This window comes from Condylura cristata, unplaced genomic scaffold, assembly GCF_000260355.1.
Source record: "Condylura cristata isolate star-nosed mole 26May11 unplaced genomic scaffold, ConCri1.0 scaffold00006, whole genome shotgun sequence".
NCBI lineage: Eukaryota > Metazoa > Chordata > Mammalia > Eulipotyphla > Talpidae > Condylura > Condylura cristata.
The window spans coordinates 36,496,482-36,520,215 of record NW_004567107.1 but is presented as its reverse complement, the minus strand read 5'-3'; the positions used below and the strand labels follow the sequence as shown (position 1 = coordinate 36,520,215).

At 36.2% G+C, this 23,734-nt stretch overlaps 1 protein-coding gene across 1 annotated transcript in view; it reads right to left on the bottom strand.

Annotated features, from left to right (window-relative positions):
* Positions 1-16,113: 16,113 nt before the first annotated feature.
* Positions 16,114-23,734, bottom strand: part of ABHD17B (abhydrolase domain containing 17B) — a 34,763-nt gene continuing 27,142 nt past the window's right edge. Inside the window, exons 3-4 of the mRNA XM_004677574.2 lie at positions 20,629-20,808; positions 16,114-17,768 (exon numbers count right to left, since the gene is read on the bottom strand). Of these exons, the coding sequence (XP_004677631.1) occupies positions 17,549-17,768; positions 20,629-20,808 (400 nt within the window). The 3' untranslated portion in view covers positions 16,114-17,548. The remainder of the gene's footprint in view (positions 17,769-20,628; positions 20,809-23,734) is intronic.

The following is a 23,734-nucleotide window of genomic DNA, read 5'->3' as shown; positions in this document are numbered from 1 at the left end:
TTTGAAAGATGAAGATTTAGTAGAGGTAAAATCAATTTTCACATGAAAAGAACAGAAGTTTCAATGTATTACAAAAATTATAGTTGATGTTTAAAAGGGAAAAAACCCTCAGGATACTATTCACTCATGTTGTACTGGTTGGAGATGTATAGCAACATGTATGTCTTAGAGCCAGTGAAAACCCTTCTTCTAGTAGACACTGACCCTGGGGTGCAGCAGTGGAGAGATTTGCTGGCTGAGCAAATAGCATTGGCAAAGAGGAGGAGAGAGCCCAGTTCAGGGCTTTTGACACTGTGACCAGCTCATCACCATTTTCAGTTTTGAAATACTCATATTTTCAAATGTGATGTGAGTCAACTCTTTAGACCTAAGTCACCACTTGGGTTTTAGTAAGACCAGTACTAGTGGGATATTTTATAAAGTTTATTTGCTTCCAGCACTTGAAAGTTCTTCTCCTGAGGCAAGATAAAGCCTCAAAGTGGCCACTAACTGGCTAAGTAGATAAGTAATGGGCCTCTTCTCACAACTCCTGTTACCATTCTCAACTTTCAGTATCTCAAGTTCAGTGATCTAGCCCTTTCAGCAGGCTTGCAGGTCACAGATCAGTGAGGGAAAAAGGAAGGGTTTTGTTCACAGTTAAGGGCAGAAAAATTGTGCATATCTAGAAGAATCTTTTCTCCTTTCAGCACCTGATATTTAACACCTTTGATTAATGTGAAGGTGAGTCCCAGAAAATCCCTTTAAGAAACAAATTTAAGGGCCTCCCTGGTGGTACGAGGGTTAAAGTCAGCTCTATCACAGCAGGTCTCTCCTGTCTCTCCCACTGCTTCCCCTCAGCAGTGAATTTCAGTACATCTGCCTGTTCTGCTCTGTCTCTTGTGAATCCTCTCACTCCCCTCTCTGCAACTCTGACCTAGCTACACCCCATTTCTTGTATGCACAAGTAAATTTTTAAAAATCTTAAAAAACCAATATGACTGGCCCTCCCTGGTGGCGCAGCAGGTTAAAGCACTGCACTAAGAAGCTAAAGCCACTTCTGCATGAGTTCAATTCCCACCTGCCCCGGAGGTGACCACATGGCGCCGTAGACCTCTCCTGACCGGCCTGCTGCTCCCCTCAGCAGTGTACTTCGTCGATCTGCCAGTTCTGCTCCCCACTCTGTTTCTGGTGAAGCCTCTCACCGCCCCTGAGCCTCTGGCCTGTACCCAGTTCTGTATGCACAAATAAATAAAACTTAAAAACAAAAACAAAAACAAAAAACAATATGACCCTGACCAAAATTTACAATGTATTATACGTCAGATGATTTAGAGCTCATTTTATAGGCTTGAGAAGCTCAAAATAAATTACTTCAAAGTGATGATATAAATTATGCATGAGTGTCAATTGAATATTCAAATATAATGAGTTTATGGAATACAAGAGAGTGTTTCTTTTGAGATGCTGCAATACTTCTATTGTTAGGTTCAGATCCCAGCTGATTGCTGATAGGCAGCCTTTGTGCACATTTGAAAAAGGCAGCCCCTCTGGGTGATGCAGTCCCATGGGTGCCTGATTTGGCAAGCAGAGCTTGGGCTGCGTCTTAGCTCCCTTTTGTCCCACTGGTTGTGTGCCTTTATGCAATGCACGAAATGCACTTCTCTAAGTGGGAGCCCCAGTTGCTATTTGACATGTGTGACAGAGGAAAGCATTCAAAGGCAAAATGCTGTGTTGGTTATTATACATTTGAACTATACCAAAGTGGTACTTCCTTTTCTTATCCCACTATAGACTTTATCCACAAGAGATAGTGTTATTAAGCTCTAAATTGCCATGAAAGCAAATGGAGTCTTTGTGATAGAAAAATAAAGATCTGGTCTTGATGGCTGTGTTCCCTGAGTAAGCAGTTAGTGGGCCACACTTCCCAAACCAGAAGCACACACCCAAGCACTTTGGAAATTCTGATTTCTGGCATGAGAATGGTCTCATTTCCTACCTGTTACACTGACACTGGCAGGGAAAAGCTGATGAAGAGTTGGGTGTGGAGCTAAAACCCTTGACATCTATTTAGATGGACTATCCTGTCAGTACAGTGGATATTAGTAATAAAAAGATAATGGACTTGAATATTCATGTTCCTCCCAGAAGCCACTGTCATCCAGTGTCATCACAGGGGAGCTAAACCACAGGAACCCCATGTTGAGGTTCCAGTTCCAAGCAAAATCCAGGACACATGTCTCTCTGTCCTTTCAGCCAAGTACAACTAAGGCCCTGGGCACTAACACAAACACATGAAGATTCTAAAGGTAAAGAGAAAAAAGCAGAACTGCTAGAGGCTTCAGGACCTATGGAACAAGAAAGCAATGTGGATTTTCTTCTTGGCCCATATGGAACAGACTGAGTTTTAAAGAAATAGTCATCAGGAAAAAAGCCAGTAGCCATGGATAAAACAGCCCTAAGAATGCAGCTCCTTGCTTTATTTACAATTGGAAAAACATGGAAGCAGCCCAAATGCCCAAAAGTAGATGACTGGGTAAAAAAGATGTGGTACATTTATACAATGGAATATTACTCAGCAACCAAAAAAGAGAAACACATGTCTTTTGCAGCAACTTGGATGGAGCTGGAAAAGATCATGCTTAGTGAGATAAACCAGAAAGAGAAAGAAAAATACAGGATGGTTTCACTCACAGCAGGAGTATAATGGACCAGGTGGAAAATAACACAAATAATGAACAACCATATACCAGAGACATTTTGTGGGGGTGGAGTGGGGAATGGGATCAAAAACAGGGGGGTTGGAGGGAAATGCACGGGATTATGGCGATGGCACACGGGTGACTTGGTGATGGGAAACCCACGGGGATTACAATTGAGATGGAAAAAAAATGTACAAAATGATGTAAAAATAAACTTTTGTAATAATTAAAAAAAAAGGCAGCTCCTTCAAGATAATAATTGTTCAACTCCAGTCAAATACAGGCATTTCCCACTTTATACTTCAGGTGCTATTTGGTAACATTTGGTAGTTTATTTTTTGGGTTTAGGTAAATATTTTTCTATATAAATTTATAGTAACTGCTTTAGAGGGTGTGATCCAGAGAAAACAATTTCTCTTAGAGTTCATTCTCAGAGTTCACAAGAAAATAAGCAACTGTTAGCAAGAGGTCATCCAAAAAATACAGGTGCAGATATAAGATTTTTCCTTATATCATTCTTTCCATTTAAGAGAGAAACTGCAGAAACCAGATCACATGGTAATTGCAGGGAGGCAGGAAGGAATGGAACTTAAAATAAATTATATTGCAAATAAGTACTTAAATGTTTCCTCTCTAGATTACGTTGATATGGATAAGTCAGATATTTCATATACATGTTTACACAGATTCATTGGAGTTTTAAAATCAGGATTAAGAAAAACGAAAACAATTATGCCACAAAAAATTCCTTGATTTATATCACGGAAGTTTTGACTTACCTTCTATATTAGTCTCTGGAGTGGTTTTCTTTCCACATTCCACTTGAAACACTTGAAAAGCCATGTGTTTCATCTTTAATCTCTCAGTTTTACCTCTTACCTCTCCTATTTTCCCTTCTCTTTCCTCTTTTTCTCTTTATTTAAATTCCATTCAATTTTCTCTCCTAAACCAACAGTAATTAGCCAAACTGTTATATTATTCTAACTTGAAAATAAGGATAAATAACAATCACCAAATAATCCATGCTTATCCGTTCACGGTTGAATTTCTTGTAGCAGGAAAAATACCAACTGATTTGTTGATCTATCATGACATTAAACAGAGACAATACAGTTAACACAGCTGTTACGGTAGAATAGGACTAGCTAGGTTTTATTTATTTGAATGAACTGACTGAATTTTGCCTCAACTCCCCCCCAAAAGTGTGTTCTAAGAAGCATATGGTAGATTTAGTGTCAAGGGAATACATTTTCTTCTTTTGCCAAACTTCAGCTAGATTAGTAAATAAAGTAAGAGGAGATTCAAGGGGCTTTCCTTCACTAGCAATCCAATACATTAAATTACATCATAGCTTTAATTCAAACACAGTCATGCCCAAGTCTTAACATTTTAAAAGACAACTTCGGAGAACAAAGATTTGAGAAAAAAAAAAGCAACCAAAAAAATCCTCAAATCAAATTCAAATCAAACTCTTTGTCACAGATCTTAGCAGATTCAGGTCACACTGTCTTGGAAGGGACTTACACTTCTCCCTGATTAACCTCTAGAAACAATATGCGAAACCAACTGAATCCATTCAGCCCGTCTTTCACATATACCCTGAGGATTACAGTCTGTTCCTGAAACTCCTTTGATCAAATGGGGGCAAGGTTGAGAGATAAAACATTAGGGAAATGCTGAATGGCAGGACTCATTTGGATGGAAGAAGAGTGAGAAAGAAGAAATAGACATAGTAGGAAGGATGGTTTTAGTGTTTTTTTTTCCTTGGGGTCAGAAAAGGATAACAGATTGATAGGTTTCTGTTCAATTTCTAGAGGGGTCATTATGACTGGCTGGTGAAGGAAGCGAGGAGGTTTCACAACACATGCATGAAGATTGATTTAGAGTTCTTAAGTGTTCACCAGGCTGATTCAAAGTATTTCTCAGAGTGCATTTTCTGGATACTAATCAGAAGATCCAACGAGGAGCTGATTTCTGATTGGGAGGAAAACATTTAAAAACATTATCCAAAGAATCAGAAAAACCCAGTCAAATCTCTGAATACTGACAATTAATGGAATATATAATTATTTTATTTACCAAAAAAAAAAAATAGTTCAAAATGGCATTTTCACTATATTGTTTAATTTAGGCCAATTTAAGTACAAATTATATTCTGTAAATAGCAATGAATTCATTTTTAAAGGTTTGCACTCCATTTGCTCAAGGTATAGAAAAAAATGTGAAAATTGTGTTGAGTCATATCAATGACTTATGAAATCTAGTCTCTTCTAAAAAAAATGACCTCTTCCAAATCACTTTGGGGTTCAAAACTGAATCAACTATATTGTTATGTGTTTGCTTAGCAGATGTTAACTTATCTGAAGGTAGGCCATCAATTCTCAAGTATTTTTGAAGCCTACTATGCTTGATGGGCCTGCCTGGTGGCACTGGGGTTAGAGTCTCAGCGCTATCAATGTAGCTCCAGCCACTATGACATAAGTTGGATCCCCAGCCAGGGAGCTGACCCACGTGTGCAGACTTCTTCTGTCTCGCCCACTGTTCCCCTCAGCAGCCTGTTCTGCTCCCCACTGTCTCTGGTGAATTCTCTTACACTCCCCACACCTTTGAACTTATTCCCCAGTTCTTGTATGCAAATAAATCCTTAAAAAATAAAACTCACCATGCTTAACACTATGACAGTGGTGACATACAATAGCTATGTTGTTGATTTTTAAATAAACGTGATGCTTTGACTATGTGTAGTGGGCTTCTGTTTTAGGATTTCTTCCAAAGAGAAGTTTCAATATCAAATTTTTCTGTTTTTGGTTCACTCAGTTTCTAAAATCTATAACTTTGTTTTTGCCAAATTTGGAAATTTTTAGCAATTATTTTCTTTTTACCTCTGCCCTCTTTTTCCTCCTCTCCCTCTGGGATTCTGATAATATGAATATTTTATCTTTTTTTTTTTCCTGTAAGTCTCTGTTCATTTTCCCTTTAGTTTTTCTCTTTCTCTTGTTCAGATCTTCTATTTTATCTGGCAACCTCATTTCTGGAAGAGAACCAGGAAAATTATGGGGTTCACATCAATTCTTTCTCTTCTCTCAGGAATTACAAACTTGGACATACTGTGGCCCCAAGTATCTAAAAACAGTTGTTTCATATACACTGTCCAGTTCTCTAGCTGTTTACAGTGGGAGGACAATTCTGTAACACTTAATCCCTGGTGAAAAAGATACTCCATAGTGCATCTTTTTTTTTTTTTTTAAGATTCATTTGTGCATACAGAACTGGGGTACAGGCCAGAAGGGCAGGGGTGGTGAGAGGATTCACCAGAGACAGAGTGGGGAGCAGAAAAGGCAGATCGACGAGGTACACTGCTGAGGGGAGCAGGGAAAGTCTGTCGCACCATTTGGATCACCTCCCTGGCAGGCGGGGATCAAGCTCATGCTGGAGTGGCTTTAGCTTCTTAGTACTGCACTTTAACCGGCTCCGCCACCAGGGAAGGCCCCATAGTGCATCTTTCAAGCAAGTAAGCAAACAGCAACAACAAAAAAAATAGGTTAGCTGCTCTATCTGGAAGTTTTCTGGGAACTTGTTAAGAAACAATAAATAAATATGTCCCTTCTACTCATCCTAGGCTGTTACATAGAGTTGCTCTTGTGAGAAGCTCAATTATGATTCAAGTAACTCCCCGTTATTCAAGGTTCTAGTTTGAAATATCTCCTCTACTTTACAGTCTTGACAGGCTTTAAACTCAGTTTCATCCAGTTTAGACACTGTCAACCTGTCTCTTCAGGAAGTCACAAAGGTCCTGCAAGGTGCTCATTTGGGTACTTCATACATTCTGTACTGTAGAAAAAACGTTATGAATATATGCTTATATGGGCCTTATGTGGGCGTCTTCACTGAGAGTTTATTTTATTTACATAGATTATCATCACAATGACTCTCCATCTCTTGGGGAGTTCAAGAAGTTAGTGTTCATCAAACCACTGTTACATGACATAGTAAAAGAACCTGTGCTTTGTGAGGATGAGAGAGCACTATTATTTATTATTTACTATATGCCAAGTATTTCACACTCATTGTCGTGCTGGGCTAGTTTGTGCCAGCTAATATGGGCTTCTGAGCATCAATTGTTAAATTTTCCGGAATCTTGCCAGTCATTTCTAAAGCTATTGGAAACTTGAAATTGACAACAGGAGGGATATTTATACCATTGGGATCATCAAATGCTGCAAATCATGGAGCCGCTGTCAATTCCAAGAGCTGATTGCTAAATATTTATCAGCACATCACTATTTTCACATTGTTCATTTCATTTCACCCTCTAAACAATTCTGTAAGGTATTTATTAGAATACAACGTTTAGAGATGGAAATTAGGCTCAGATGAATAAGTAGTATATCCAAATTTTCCCAGAGAACAAGTAACAAATTCAGTTTTGTGTAATTCCCTGTTTTTTCTCCTTACATCTCTACACCTTTAAGCAAGGACATTTAAAGAGTTGTTGCTTAACATTCACTGGCTATTTGATCTTGAACCAATACCAAAGGTCTTTTTTATTGTCCACTTCTGTCTTTGTCCAACTATTGCACAAACACTAAAAATAAGCCCCTACCAAATGCTTGCTTAGAAAATGGGTTTGTACCATCACAGACTCCCAGGGACAAATTATGATATGGCACTTGATTTTCGTTGCTCAATTGTTTGCCATCAAGGATAAAATGTGGAAGGCAGGTTGATATTTTTGAAAATTTGGCAGGCCTATTCTCAATGAGCTGTCTTAAGTCTTTTACTGAGAGTTACCAAAAAATGCTGTGTCATTGATGAATTTATCTCTGAGAACTATGTTGAATTTTTGTATTCAAATAATTCATTAAGATTAAAAGTGGAAGAAAATGAAAGACTTCAATGGTAGATGACAATAATCCCATTTTAGAAGATGGATTTATTCTTGAAAACTAGATATCTAAAGTTCAGAAGTCCAAGTTCATGGATTGTTCATGGGAAGGATGGCAGGAACGCCAAATGGATATCCCCTAAATATCATGGCCTCCAGGCTTCCCCAAGGCTTCTAAAATAAGGGCAGCAATAGAGGACAGCTTGCCAGTAGGAAGACTCACTAGCCTTTGATTAGAATACAAAGTGATTTCTAAAGTAATCTTAGATGGAGAACCAGGATGCCCTTATTAATTTAACTTAAGAAAAGTGAACTCTAAGTGTTGCCTGTTATTTGACTGTGATGATTGGGTCTTAGACCAGGTTTAGTCTGTAGCAGAGAAATGTTTACCAGTTATGTTCAAGTATATATAATTTATAATAACCAAACATCAGCAAGGAGAGTCCACAGTTCTTTCATATGTAATATCAGATCTAGGAGAAGGCCCAGTAAACCATTTACAGCTGAGAACACTGGAGTTTAGAGAACACTGGAGATTATCAAACTGCAGAGCTTGATAAATAACTTGAATCCAGATTTTTCTCACTCCAAAGACCTCTCTCTCTCATTCACTGATTTTCTACAATTGCTTAGATAGGTGTCCCCTGTGATTCAGTGGCTTCAGGAGTGACAAATATTTTAAGGAATGGCAGGGTTTGTTTGTTTGTTTGTTTTGTCTTTTTAGTAACACCCCAGAAGTAGACACTGAGACAAAATTTGGGGGCAGTTAGTTTATATTAAGGTGGTGGAGGAGACTCAGGAGGAGAAATGGGAAGAAAGCACACATTGGGGGTGGGCAGTAGGGAGAGAGGCAGCCAATAGACTGTGAAATCAAACCAACTAGGACTACAGGTGACCTGAGTTTAATCCTTTCATGCCTCTGGGGAAATTCTGGAAGCCTGTGCAGGACAATTGACGTAGTTATTCCCACCTGAGCAGTGAAGGAGGTGGGCGGTGCTGACCTCCAGTAGGCTTTACGGAGGGCTGCTCCCACTGTCACTCTGCACTGCTTCTGCTGATTGGCAGCCAGCACAGAGGCAAGAGAAAACCATCAAGGAAGATTAAGTGCTGGCAGCTGGCATAGGTCCTGGGTGCACTCAAGTGCTAAGCGTGAGGCACCAGCAGCAGCATTTTAGAGGCGTCAATTGTATATTTAAATAAAGTCATGATACCCATTTTTCTCCAGTCATTACCAGGGATGATGATAGAATTATTATCAATTGGGCATAGCATTATAATTTGAACAACCGCTTCACAGGTGTCATTATATAGGATTATCATATAGTCCTTTGATGTAAGATGCGTTGTGCAGATAAAAACTTAGCTATAAAAAGTAACTTGATCAATTGTATTGAACACATATGGTTACACTAATCTCTGCTATGAGAAGTCTTGTTAATTGAAAAGAACTTCTTTTCTTATATTGAGCTAAGAACATGGAATGCCAATTTTCCCTACTTTAGGAATTTGCAGAGCATTTCTGGTGGGGTAGACACAAAAGTAGGAAAGTTAAGGTATCGACGATAGAGAACATTTTTAGGGCTAAAACTCCCTGATATTTGTATTCCTTTAGAGCACTTAAAGTAGTCACATTTAAAAATTTAAAATCTTCATAGTTTACCTCCAAGGTCAGCAAATGGCTATTACAAATAGCACCCTTTACCTGATTATGAAACTATAGCTCAAAAAGATTATTTTTTATGTTTAAAATTTCAAAAACTGTCCTTCATTTCCACTTCACTGTTAGTTTTTCTACTTTCTTAAAATATAAAGACATCGAGGGAAAATATAAAGCCATACCTTTGAATTATGAGGTATCCTATTCACTTAAGATGTTCAGATGAGGAAAAAAGACGACTTACCTCTTTGGAACATTTTCTTACCTCATATTAATTCAAGTGCCAGGAAGCTTTGGGTTACCAGTGGAAGAGGACCGATCTATAAAGGAAGAAAGCTACATTCTTTGCCCTTCAGTGATTTTCAGTCTAACAGATAAAAGAAAAACAGCACATAACTTCTTAGGGCGCAGATCTGTAATGTCTGTTCCTCTGAACATCTTTCTTTACAACACTGTTTAGAGAGCCACCTAGAATTAGCAGGATTAAAGGGATAGTACATAATTTACTATCTCACTTCAAGGCTTTTTGGAGGAGAACTTCAACTAAATGACTTCTGAGAAAGTTATGATCCAGAAAACCAGTGCAGCCAAAACAGCTATTGTCCAGTCTTTTCTTAGATGTCTTTATGCAAAAAAACAATGTGACCAAAATAAGAACGTATCAAATGCTAAAGAAGCAAGATAATTCTCATCCCTACTCATACCCTAACATAGCCTTTCCCCGAATTTTGAAAGAATTCAATTATTTCCTCATATTCACACTATTAACCTAGAATCTTTTTTAATGCTGTGATTCAGACATCTCATGAATTGCAAAAATATCCCTTAGTTGACAGCATGTTTTGGGCTGTATTTAGACCTACACTGTCTTCCTGATTATATAAATTTGTTTGGAAGAATTTACTAGTTATAATGCATATTTCATTTTCTCTTATACTGCTTCAGTCTGGTATTGACAAACTTACTCTTTCATTTCCAAGGTCACTCTAAATTCAGTTCCATGTTCTTTAGTGTTTATAAGCACTCAACTTTTTGTCTTCATGAGTCTAAAGAGAGCACTTTCAAATCCATCATCTCAGTCAATGATGGCTATTATATTACCACTTCACATGTTTCCTCTCCATTAATCAGACTGGTGATAACTTATTTAGAAGCCACTGTTTTAACATTGGCAGAAGGTGGAAATGATATGTTGCTGTTTCTTGAAAATTCATGAATTTTTAAAAAAGGAAACATATTGGATATCAGCAATTACATTCACCAGAGAAGCAGATTTCTAGCTGGCAGGCTTAGAAATCCAGTTCTGGACAGAACCCAATCTCTTGAGCAGCCAGTAACTAATTCTTACATCAGGATGGAGTAACCTTAGTCTTAGCTGTATGACTTACTGCATAGTTTTCAGAATCGTAAGCAGAGCCATTCTACTCTTAACGTAGACACAATGTTTTTTTATAGTTTAATTTTTACATCTTTTTTCATCTCAGTTGTAATCTCTGGGGGCTTCCCATCACCAAATCACCCATCAGTGCCGTCACCATAGTCCAGTGCACTTCCCTCCCCCTCCCCATCATTTTTGATCCCATTCCCCACCTGTAAAATGTCTCTGGTATATAGTTGTTCATTATTATTATTATTTTCTTGTCTGGTCCTTTATACTCCTGCTGTGAGTGAAACCATTGGTATTTTCCCTTTTCTTTCTGGCTTATTTCATTATGATTTTTTCCAGCTCCATTCACGTTGCTGCAAAAGGCATGTGTTTATCTTTTTTGGTTGCCAAATAATATTCCATTGTGTTTATGTACCACATCTTTTTAATCCAGTCACCTCCTTTTGGGTATTTGGTTATTTTCATGTCTTTTGAATTGTAAATAAAGCAGCAATAAACATAGGGGTGCAAGTGTCTTTTTGAATCAGTGTTTTTGTGGACTTAGACACAATTTAAAGTGGTCAATGATCTGATTTCCTAGGTGATCTGAGTAGAACATATAGCAACAGCAAGTTAGAGCAGAAGAAACTCATAGTAGCCAAGTAGAGGCAGTTAACAGCGTGAAACTAGAGAGAAAGATAAGAACCTTAAAAGCTTCGTAGTATAGTTTGGAGTCTGGGAGTGTGATTCTTCCATTTTCCGTGGGAATTTTATGGGGAATACACCTGGAGAGTACAGATAAATAAAGGAAGAAAGCTGCATTCTAAAAGCATACATTGTACAAAAACAACGATGTAGTATATATATATAAAAGAACCTAAAGAGAAAAGCAGTCTGGGGCCTGTCACATAAGCAGAGATGATAAATTCTATAAACTTTGCAGTACTAGTGAGGCGTATCAGGAGAGAAAAAAGAAAATATTTTGAATGGCAAAACAACAAATAAAACTCCCCTAACATATTGAAGAACAATAGCCTATTTATCCAAGAAGCTCAACAAACTATAAGGATAAATAGAAGTCTATAAACAGACATATCATAGCAAAGATGTCAAAAGACAGACAAAAGAGAAATTCTTGAAAGAGCAAAACAATGTGTCATTTACAAAGGAATCTAATTTTAATAGCTGACTCCTCATAAAGCAACAATGGATACCAGAAGGCAGTGGGGAGCATTCATAGAGCTCAAAGAAAAATATTGTCAACCAAAAATCCTCTATGTAGTAAAGCTATCTTTTTGAAAAAAAAAAAAAAAAAAAAAAAAAGATGAAATAACTTTCTCAGATAAACAGAGAATCTGTTGTACTCATTGTACAAGAAATACTGAAGGATTTTTTTCATGCCAAAAGCAAATGATTCCCAGACTATAACGCAAATCCACAAGAACAAAGAATACTTGTAAAAGTAGTTACATATAAGTATCTTTTAATTCAATTGAAACATTTTTCATTAAATATGCATATAATGTACAGCTGGGACCATAACATATGGGAATGTATTGTGTGTAATATATTTGCTAACAAAAAAAAGGAGATGAATGTGAGGAAAACTATAATGGACTAAGGAAATTACAGGTAGCCAAGTAATAATTATAACACAATATATTGTTGGGTTTGTAACATAAATGGTTGCTAAAGATAAGCATTGCCTAGATAACACTTTAGACTTGATGGTGAGTTTTTGAGATCACCACTTTGTTACACTTACTGTTTCATCTCTCCTGCTCTTCCCCAACCTGCACTCCTCTCCCCCAAAATTCAAAATCACCCAAATATAAGGAGTCTTTATTTTGGGGACATTTTTTTCATTTCATCGAGACTGAAAACAAATTTGAGATTTACTTTACCTTGTTCTGCACTGGAATACTGGTTTTAGATGCCCCGACTTTGAAAGAGGAAGTGAAAATAAAACGTTTATTTTTCCTTTTCAATAAATATCTATCTATCTATCTATCTATATATATATATCACATTATAATCTATCAACATAAGGGAAAATTTCACCCATAATCTGTCTCAACACAGTAGTTTTTCATTATTTTTTATTCCTCTGCTTTTATTCCACAGGAATTGCCCTTATATTTTATGGTACATTTTTTTAGCATTACAATGAATACTTGTAACAAGTTTAATTATCATACTTGATTATCTCATGTCTCTCTTCCACCTGCCCATTCTATTTTCAGGTGGTGGAAACAGAAGACTCCGGTCCATACTTCCAGACTCAAGAGATAGGGAAAGCAAAAGCTCAAATGTTGCTGAAATAAGTTTTTTTTTTTTCACTTTATCAAGGTTTTAAGCTTAAGACAGTTTGAGATTGTTTAAATACAAACACAGATTTCATTTGAGTAAGGTAATAATGTTAATTAGAAGTTGTGATTTGTAGTCTATGAATCGACCATACTTCAACTGTCACAGCACCTTAAAGTGGTAATTCAAGTATGGGAATTCAACTCTCAATCAAATGTACAGTAGCTGACTTGCATTTTTATTCAGCAGATATTAAGTAGAGCAAATTCCTTCATACATTTCATCTTATTTTTCTAACATAGGGATTCATTTCTTAATGCATAGTAGTTTTAAAAATTTATTATGTATGAAAATTCAGTATATGGACTATAAGAGAAACTAAATAATTTCAAGGCAATATGGCTTCTAATTAAAGAACCAGTTAGACTCTATGCTTTATTTACTGTTTCTTTTTCGTTTGGTTACACTTCAGTGTCAAATGGCCACTACCAGGCTATCGGCATTTGCTTCCTTCCTTTGTATTACACATTTAACTAGCTGGTCAGAAGCATAATCCAGAGATTTAGGAAAATGAACCTTTCCTCTCTCCATTCTGCAAATAATAACTTAAAACATAATTTCAAGTATCATATGCATGTCACATTTTTGGTTCCTGGATATTTGGGGGGCACAGCTTTAGAATACAACATGCTACTAAGGTTATATGAATATATGGTTTTAAACCAAAACAACAAACTAAAAGACCAGTCATCTCCAGTTTGTCAAAACTGCTTCTTACCTTTTCCAATGCAATTGCTTAATCTTGGTATGTTTGTATAGATGTGCTGCTGAAATACACTTGTTTATGGGATTGTTACCATTCTCAGGTTTTAAGACAAAATGCTTCTTCTGAACAGTAAAATGGATTAGTGTTAAATAATCAGATGTACAAATCAATTTGAGAAGTGTAAAAGGCACAATCCACCAATTTACTTTTCAATGATTAATCAGGTGGTTGAGGAACTGTTCATTAAAATCCAAAATTCTATTTAATGCTAGAAAACAAATGTCCTATGAAATCCAAAATTCTATTTAATGCTAGAAAACAAATGTTATGTTCTATGATAAAGGATCATTAATAGACCACATACATTTGGTGAAGACAGTGGGAGACCACCACTGACCATAAAATTGCAAATCTCAGCTTTGTTTTCTAACATAAAATGAAGGGATTATGAAGTTTATCTCGCTTTTCATGCTTGTCCTTGAGAAATGAGTTTTGTCATACAGAATACTTACACACACCAAGCATATCTTATTTAAGTGACAATGGATGTCAAGAAACAATTTTTTAAATTAATTTTTACTTATCTAGCTTTCTTAAAGTGAGCAAAACCTTGTATGTACATAGAAATCACAAAGCAAAAACAGTGCTATTGTAACTAGTGATAGTCTTACATGGTGCATCTAATTGGTAAATTTGAGTAAGTTACAAGTCTGAAATAGTGTAAAGATATATACTGAGCTGTTTCTCCAGGATTGGAGAACTTTCCAATTTAAAGGGAAAGTTGCATGATAGGATAGACTAAGTCTATCCTGTTGGCATGCACGAGGCAAATATCAGCGTAAGTTATCTGAAGCTAACCTACCCAACATTAAAAATTGATATGTCATTACTTAAGTGGGGTTGCGGTTTTCATATGACCCTGGAAAGGCAGGGGAATACCTTATTCAGGTCCATCTTTACATTTTCAGCAAGGAAGCTCTGGCCCAGAGAAATGATTTGCCCAAGATCACAGATCTAATTAAGTTCAGTTGAAGAGAGCCCTGTTCTGACAGTTCTACATCATTGTCTTTAAGATGCCACAGGCAAGCAATGATTCAAGTATTGGACTTCACACTGGTACAAAAGTGCTAAGTATTCAGTAGAAAACACTGTTCCATTACTCTATAATGATACAGGGGAACGGCAGTGAGCAGCAGAGCCCAATCAGCATTTCTGACTTGCAACATTTTCAATTTATGATGGGTTCATCCTGATGTAATCCATTGTTAAGATGTCTAGGAAGCTCTGTAGAAAACCTTAAAGGAAGCTTATGTACGACCCGCCTTGTTCAACTTCTTACTTTAAATCCAGGATTTTTTTTTTCACTTGTAACTGATGTCAGTCATCTTACTGCTCTATGCTTAGGAGGCAATCCCTTTCCTGATGGACAATTAACCATAAAGTTCTTATACTGATTGAGCTCAATCTTTTAATTTGCAGTTTTCAGTTGCTTCTGCTTTTAGTGTCAAAAAGAGTAAATTATAACTGGTTCTCAGTATTTGAAGACAGCCATTATTCCTTATTTGCATAGTCTTTCCACTAGCCTTTGGATTTCAATTTATGGAGTCTTTTTTGACAAGGCACCATAGAATTTGGTCTAATTTGTAAACATCCTTTCACTAGATCTTGAAGTTGATATTACACATACGGTTTGACCAGTACTTTGTATATGAGATTTATTTCTCCATGATCAATTTTTCACTGTCAGTTTCCAATTGGCTGCCATACAATATTTCAAGCAAGTTAAAATCTTCGGATAATTACTTATCAACATTTGACAAATGGAGTTTCATATTTCTATCAAATGTTTTTCTATTGTTTGTAGAATAATGATCAGGTTCCATGCTTTTGCCCATTTAACTTGCTGGCCTCATGACTATGCCATCCTTTTCTCTTGATGTTATGTCCACTTTCTTATATTTCAAGTGCAAGTTTGCATGTACTGTTCCCCTCCATTGGACTGTTTTCCTTGAGTCACCAAAGTCTAGTCATTGCTTAATAATCCTCTGAAGCTCAGTTCAAATACCACTTCTTCCCAGGACTCTTCTTGCATTTCTTTTCTGATGGCCCCTTCCTAAAAGAATATTTTTCCTGTTGTAACACCCTACAAATCTCCTTTAGCCCTTATCCAAATATGAATACTTGTACAATGAGATGTCTGTCTTCTCAGTGTGGCTGAGAACCATGTTTTATTAGGACCATGATCTGTGTCTATCTTTACCTGGCATAGTGTTTCACCAGATTTAGACATTCAGTAAATTTTTTTTTTCTGAATGAATGACAGAAGATTGAATTAGTATGATCAGTATTTCAATTTTTCCAGATATTCAAACATAAACACTTTAACTCTGTTTGCATGTTGTGTAAAGAGGGAACATACTGGGACCAAGAAAATCTTGAGAAGGAAAAGCTTTTCCAAAAGAAAGTGATGACAGAATTTGCAAAAATATAGATCTATGAAGATGAATGATGTATTTTTTTTCACTAGGGGGTCAGAGGAAGCATGGAAGAAGCAAACAAGCACAGCTGAGTGGTATATTTGTTGTTTTTACTGTTAATTTGACACATCTGAACCAAAGCATTCACAATACTTGATATACTTTGAAGAGAATCATATACTATAGTCTTAGACATAACCACAGAACAAGCAGAACAATTAAAACTACATAAGGCCTTAAAATATATCCACAGTGTATTATTTCAATATTCATTCATTTACAATTAGGCTACATACCATTTATTTTATTTTTATTTTTCTTTCATTGTATTCAGGCAGGATTCATTCAAGGAAAGGCAACTTAGTTTTTGTGTGTGAGCTTTATTTTTTACTACAATGGTTAATATAAAAGTTAGGAATTAAATGTTTTCTTATCTCCTGCAATCAGGAGTGAATCGATGGAATTCTCAGATAGTAATCCAAAACAGTAAGATCCTATTGTTACAAATATCCAGTGAAAAGGGACCAAAGAGCCAGTCTGCTGTGGTCTTGAAGAACATCTAATGGGTGGTCAGGTTTTCTTATAGTGAAGAGGACTATAACTCTACGAGATTAAGTCAAAATTTAAAACAACATTGCATACAAAATCATTCTTGAAGTTCTAAATTCCTTTTAAGTAACTGAAATGAAAACTTTAGTTGCCTCACAGTACCAAACTTAAAAGTCAAAACTAGTTCAAATTCAGTGCTGTTATGACTTCTCATTTACAACAAAACCAGTTGGTAAATGAACAGATGGCATAAAAATTAAGACTGACATCATTTTTTTTTTAAAGGATAAAATGTACGATAACCAGAGAATACAGAAAATTCAATGTATTTTACAATAAAATAACCACTTAAACCTCTATCCCTGTACAACAGGGTTTAGGTCATCTCTAGTGAACATGTATGTTTTTATACAGTGTATTCTGTTATGAGTACTTGAATTATTTTAGATATACAGCTTTTTATTGAAAGAATATTACATTTGTATACCAGGATAAAGATTTAGTACATTGAGATGTTTTAAAAATATTTATAAATTTGTTTCTGATATGCAAAAGCATTTGGCAATACTTTTACAGCATTTGATTTCATAGAATTAAAATTTTATACAGTACTCATCTTGATGTTTAAAAAAAAATTCACAGAAAAAATATAAATTACACAGCTTGACTGCATGATACTGTTATTTCCAGTTTCTAGTTCTGGTAATTAAAACCTTCATTAAGTCTGTTAACAAATCATTACCTGTACATTTATGAAGGCAACTGACATGATTTGCAAACAAAACCTTCAGGTTTTATGTTATTTACCACAGAGTGCAGTTCAGCAAGAAAAGAAAACCCAGTTTGCAAATTTACAGAGTATTTTACAAATTTACCAGTTCCTGTGACACAAACTGTTTCAACCTTTCAAGGTACTGTCCATAAAGTTCCACATCATTGTGACCTGCCCCTTCAACCCACAGAGGCTCCACAGGTCTTTGGCAACGCTCAAATAATGCAAGACCATGTGAAAAGTCAATGACTTCATCTTCAGTCCCATGAATTATTAATACTGGAGAGGTTATCTTAGATATTTTGTCAATGCTGTAGGGGAAAAGCAGGGGGAAAACATCAATAAATTAACTATGAAAAGGAAGACAAGAAAATTTCTTGTGCTATTATATGACAGATAATTCAAGTATCAGAACTGTCTGATCAATTCATAAGGAATGGATGATTACTGAATTGCAAATAAGATTCAGGTCACCTTTTTATATACAGCCCAAAGATTTTCTGACTTCATGCACTTCTAAAAAAATTTTTGTGCAGAAGAACTGGAGTGGAGGCCTGAGATGCAAGGAGTGAGAGGACTCATTAGAGACCGAACAGGGAGCAGGCAACAGACAGATCTACTAAAATACACTGCTAAAGGGAGCAGTAGGCAAGGCAGGAGAGGTCTGGTGCATCTTATGTGGGTTAGCCCCTCAGCCGGGGACTGAACTCAGGCCACAGAGGTGATAGCACTAAGACTTAACTCCTCGGCCACCACCGAGGCCCAAACCTGAAGCACTTCTGTTCTGAGTCACTCAACAACCAGTGTCATCCTACTGTACTTTTCTACTGTGATGATTTTTGAACAGAGGAATGGGTTTTAAGGAAAATGAGAAACTCAGAGCCATTTCAAATATGTGCTAATTTATAATTTCTCTGCACTCATGAAATATTCCCCTATTCATAATCTACAATATGCCCGTTTGCATAATCAACTGAGATGATAGCAAAATGTTTTTTGCTTTAGGGTACTAAAACAAAAATAGGGATTGTGTAAATAAACATGACATTTTGGAACTAGACAGATAGATGAATGTAAAAGAAATAAGACTGAAAATACAAGTGAAACACAATTTTAAGAGGTTCAAAGGCTACCCAGAGACTGGGGAATGACAAGGGGATGAGCGCAGTTGACTGGAATCATTTTAATTTGTTCCAAGTCTGTTCAAGAAATAGGTGCCTATCTCCCGGATCTTTCCTCTTCTTTAGGTAACTGGGTAAACTGCCCTCTCCCCAAGAGCAGGGGATTGCCAGACAGTTTAGGGCAGAGGAAGCAGAGACCCAAAAAAATATACATACTGGCAGTTGTGAACCAACTTTTCCTTCCTGGCTTCCAGAATGCTGGCAGTCAGGCCTTCAATCTCCAAGAAGTATTAGTTTTTTGCAGACTCTCTCCCTCTTCAGAGGGAAGATAGTAAGAGGGTAAACATATTTGAGCCAACCAACTGACTCAACTAGATCATGCTACAGTGAATCTCATGGTCAAAAAACCTTTATCATCTACTTCAGATCAGTTCTTTAGTCCCTCCCTGTTAAATATGAGCAGACAATAAAAATCAAGTATCAGCAGACAGATTAAAACAATTTAAAAAGACTACTGCAAACACAAACTACACAGAGGAGAAATTTTACAAACAACTGATAAAATCCTTAGAGATACAGAGGTAAGGCATATAATAGAAAATAAAGATAGATTCTTGAAAAGGAGGAAATCATCAATGAAATCCAAGGCTCTATTTAGTAAGAAAAAAATGCTTGGGTGTATTACTTGCTAGCAAATGTTCAGGAATTAAAATAAAAAATAAAAAGAAACATGTTCTTTATCAAATGGTTTTTACTGTAGTTTTCTATGGATGCAACAGAAATGAAGGGGGAGCCAGACAAAGACAGAAATTGGCAAATGTAATTAACCTCATTTAGACAAAAGCACTATAAAGCATATAACTTCCAATCTACTACTGCCTAAAACAAAGTAAATATAAAAATCAATAACTTCCTAATTGTGATGATAAAATAATATTCTCGCCAAGGTTCCCTATGAAAGTAACCCCTTATAATGATGAAAAAATTGTTTATGAGATGACCCTTATTGTCATTAGTGAACCAAGTGGTGCCTTGGTCTTTGGCCTATCTAGCATTTACAAAAAATCCTTAGTATTTCCTGTCATTTTGAGAAAAGAAGTAACACTGAAATTTCCAAGGTTCTCCTTTTTTGCCTTGTCCCTTTCTTTGAGAAAAACAGGCCATCACTTTTTTCCAACTATGACGAGAAAATGTAGTAACTCAAAATCTCCTGAGTATTAAGGTAAGTAAATATAGTTTTTCTTTCAAAGCTATCTAATACTATATGTTTGTAGACTTTGTGGTTGTAATACTTACTCTAGCTAAGACAATCTACTTTCTTGGTAAATTTTATCAATAGACACCATTCACCCATTTTTTTTTTTAATTATAATTTTTTTTTTTTAAAGATTTATTTATTTGTGCATACAGAACTGGGGTACAGGCCAGAGGCTCAGGGGCGGTAAGAGGCTTCACCAGAGACAGAGTGGGGAGCAGAACAGGCAGATCGACGAAGTACACTGCTGAGGGGAGCAGCGGGCGGGTCAGGAGAGGTCTGGCTCGCCATGTGGTCTCCTCTGGGACAGGCGGCAGGCGGGAATCGAACTCATGCGGAAGTGGCTTCAGATTCTCAGTGCTGTGCTTTAACCCGCTGCGCCACCAGGGAGGGCCCATTCACCCATTTTTATGCACATGTCTTATTTCGCCCCTACTTGTTCCTCTCTTCCATTTTTATGTGTCTCACTAAATAGTAGCAGCTCAAATTACAACTCTGGGAATTATGTTCTAGTTCTTTTATTTAGCTTCTCTTATATACAGTTTTTTATTTCCCCAATTCATTCTCGTCTCCACTACTATTGCCACCATTTGGGGTTTAAGGATCTCACAGCACTGTTCAATTGGATTACTAATGATTAAACATACTACCACACTCTCCACAAACTAAAAATTTTCAGGTTTATAGTTTATGTAAAACAGAAGCTCATGAATATGTGAATTACACCACAAATACCTTAAGTGATGAAAAACAATTTCCTTCAAAATTTAAAGTACTTTGAAAATTGATACTTACTTTGGGAATGCATCAAAACAGTAGGTTTTCTTGGTATCAGGAAAAGCAACTCGCATTCCTGAGGTCAAAGGAGAATGAAGAATAACAGCAGCACTCTCATACCGAGCAGCAAGATCCACAGATGGTACTGTCCCTATACTTTGGCCATATATAATCACATTTTCAGGACGAATGCCGTATCTACAAAGTTCAGAAGTGAGACATGAAACATAGTTGGAGAGTTAGACAGGCATGAAATGTTTAACCATTCCTAAGGACTTAATCTTATAACAGAATGACTTGGAATAACACAATGTCAGCAGCAGGTATTACAAATTCCTTGGTCATCACTGTTATACTTAATGCTACATTAAGATATGTACTCTAAGCTTTATTAATATTATTTCCTCTGCATCAATTTCATATTTGGAAGAGTAAGTACTAAGGAAGGCCTGTTAAATTTCCAATCTAAATCAAATACTTAAGCATAATGTTGATTAAATTTGGAACATAGTATATCAGTATATTAACAGATTGATTTTTTTTAAAGATTTATTTATTTATTGACACAGAACTGGGGTACAGGCCAGAGGTACAGGGGCGGAGAGAGGATTCACCAGAGACAGAGTGGGGAGCAGAACAGGCAGAACGAGGAAGCACACTGCTGAGGTGAGCAGTGGGCGGGTCAGGAGGTCTGCGTGCCAAGTGGATCACCTCTGGGGCGACAGAGATCCAAGTCATGTGGAAGTAGCTTTAGCTACTTATTGCTGTGCTTTAACCCGCTGTGCCACCAGGTAGGGCCCAGATTGATGTTTAACGGGTAGTTAGTGTTTATTTCCCATTTAATGTAGCAAAAGTCCTTTATATTACTAGAAAAGTGACTTTTTATTTTCTGCAGTTGGCCACAATGATAAAAGATGCTATATGTGGAGTTATGAGTAAACTATATGTATCACTAAAGTTAAGAGGAAATTACAGATTTAGAAATGTGAACTCACTGACTCAGTAATACTGTATACATACTACGTTCAAGGCCTTTTGATTGTCCAGTACAACTGTCCCAATTGTAAACTATAGTTTAAATGAGGCGCTATAGGAGTTAATGAATCAATATAAGGTTAAGGGTCAGAGTGACATCAGACATTCCTTTCTGATTAATAAGAATCCTTTGCACAAATTTCTAGTCTTTTGAAAGGTAAAGGTAACAACCTGTCCAAATAGTCAAAGATTCACCAGGAAAGAATACTACAAAACATCTTTTCTCCTTGTTCAGGTGCACAGGACACCATGAGCTGTCCAATTAGCAACATACTCCTTTCTTCCCTCCCTGCAGTTTTATTTCAATCAGTACTACACTGGGTTCCATTTATTTGAGTAATATATACTCCCTTTAAAGTATCTGTACTTTAAAGAGAGGTTTTTCTTTACAATATACCTATTTGCACATGCTTCAGAGGAATGAACAAGGCTAGCAAATAGCAAGGCTCCAGAGTAGCAGAGGTAGCTTAGCTGCCAACTTAGCATAAGAAGACTCAGAGCAGTAACAGAATTTCAGAATAGGATGAGTTAGAAAGGACTTTAGAAAGCATTCTAATCTAGTCCAGCTGTTCAAAGTCAGTGCAAATTTGGGACAAACCTATAATTAGAACCTCAGGCATCCTGACTCCCAGCCTAGTGCTTTTTCCATTACAACACATAAATAATGAGCTTGAAAACTGTGAGGGAAGGATGCATAGTGAACATAAGTTTCTTATTTTCTGTCGACCCATAAAAAGTTCAGAAAGATGGCTTACTATGGATATTCAAATATCCTGGAAAGGGAATCATTCAAATAGTATTTAAGTCCATTTCTCCCTTCATGGTTATGGAAGTCCTAATTTTTTCATAAGTAAAAGAAATGAAAAGCATGAACTCTACCTATAAACATTTTATTGGTTGACAGAATTCTATAACTGGACTCCAACTCTTACAGATCATATAACAACTTTTTCATTGAACATGAGGAAACAGAGGTCAAAAATGTTTGATTTCCTAAGACTTCTTAAGTTTTAGTAAACTGTTCCAAACACTTAGGGTTCAAATTGAGAGGAAATAGAGCCTGAAATTCTATGCTAAAACAGTATGTGGAACTATTTAGGAATTTACCTACTCTGCCTTTAATCACAATGGTCATCAAATTTGTTTAAAACAATTAACACAACAAAGCTTAATTAAAGTATCATACTTACATGTACTATACTATATCAGCTAGCTGACTCTGAAAAGGCACTCATTTTGTTTGCTTGATGATCTGAAAGTACTGATATCACTATACCTTAAGCAGGTTTTATATGAGAGCATAGTTTAAATTACATATTGTGTAATCTTAAAAAAAGGTTACACTGACAAATAAAAGTTCTCCTTAACTAACTAAAACCATTTATATTTAAACATTTGATTAAGAACAGTGAATTTTCTTTATGTACTATAGATTTACTGTGAAATAGCCTGGAAGTCAGTCAGTTTACCAATGTATAATGTAAGAAATAACTTGCAGGACACTAAGGTAACTACTATATACTGTCTGATTAGAAAACATTCTTAAATCTATAAAACTACACTTTTCAAGAAAAAAATGAAAGTATAAACAAACAAAACATGTTTTGTTATAATCAAAGAATAACTGACACAGAATTTACTTAACATCCCTGGTTTTTCACTTTTCTTTCCAAATTGAGTCCAGAATGCAAGGTAAAATCTTACTGATAAAGAATGAACATTTAAAAATATTTGTTTCTTCTAATGTGGTATCTTTAAGTCACACCACCATCTTGGAGATAATTACATAAAATAATGCAAATCCTGGCCTGGCTTAGGCTTTAAACAAACAAACAAACAAACAAACAAACAAACAAACAAAACAGTCTAGCCTCTTACAATGTTAATGATAGATCAAAAGAATGACTATTAGGCTCAATCATTTCCTTTCATCTTCCTGAAATGTGTCAGCTTCAAGTAAAGATTTTTACATCATACTCTTACAAGAAAGTTTATAAGAGTTGTTTTGGTTAAAATTTTTAAGAAAACCACATATACACTAATGCATACAAATGTGGATTGTCTTTAAAAAGGCTTTTTGCTATTTTAC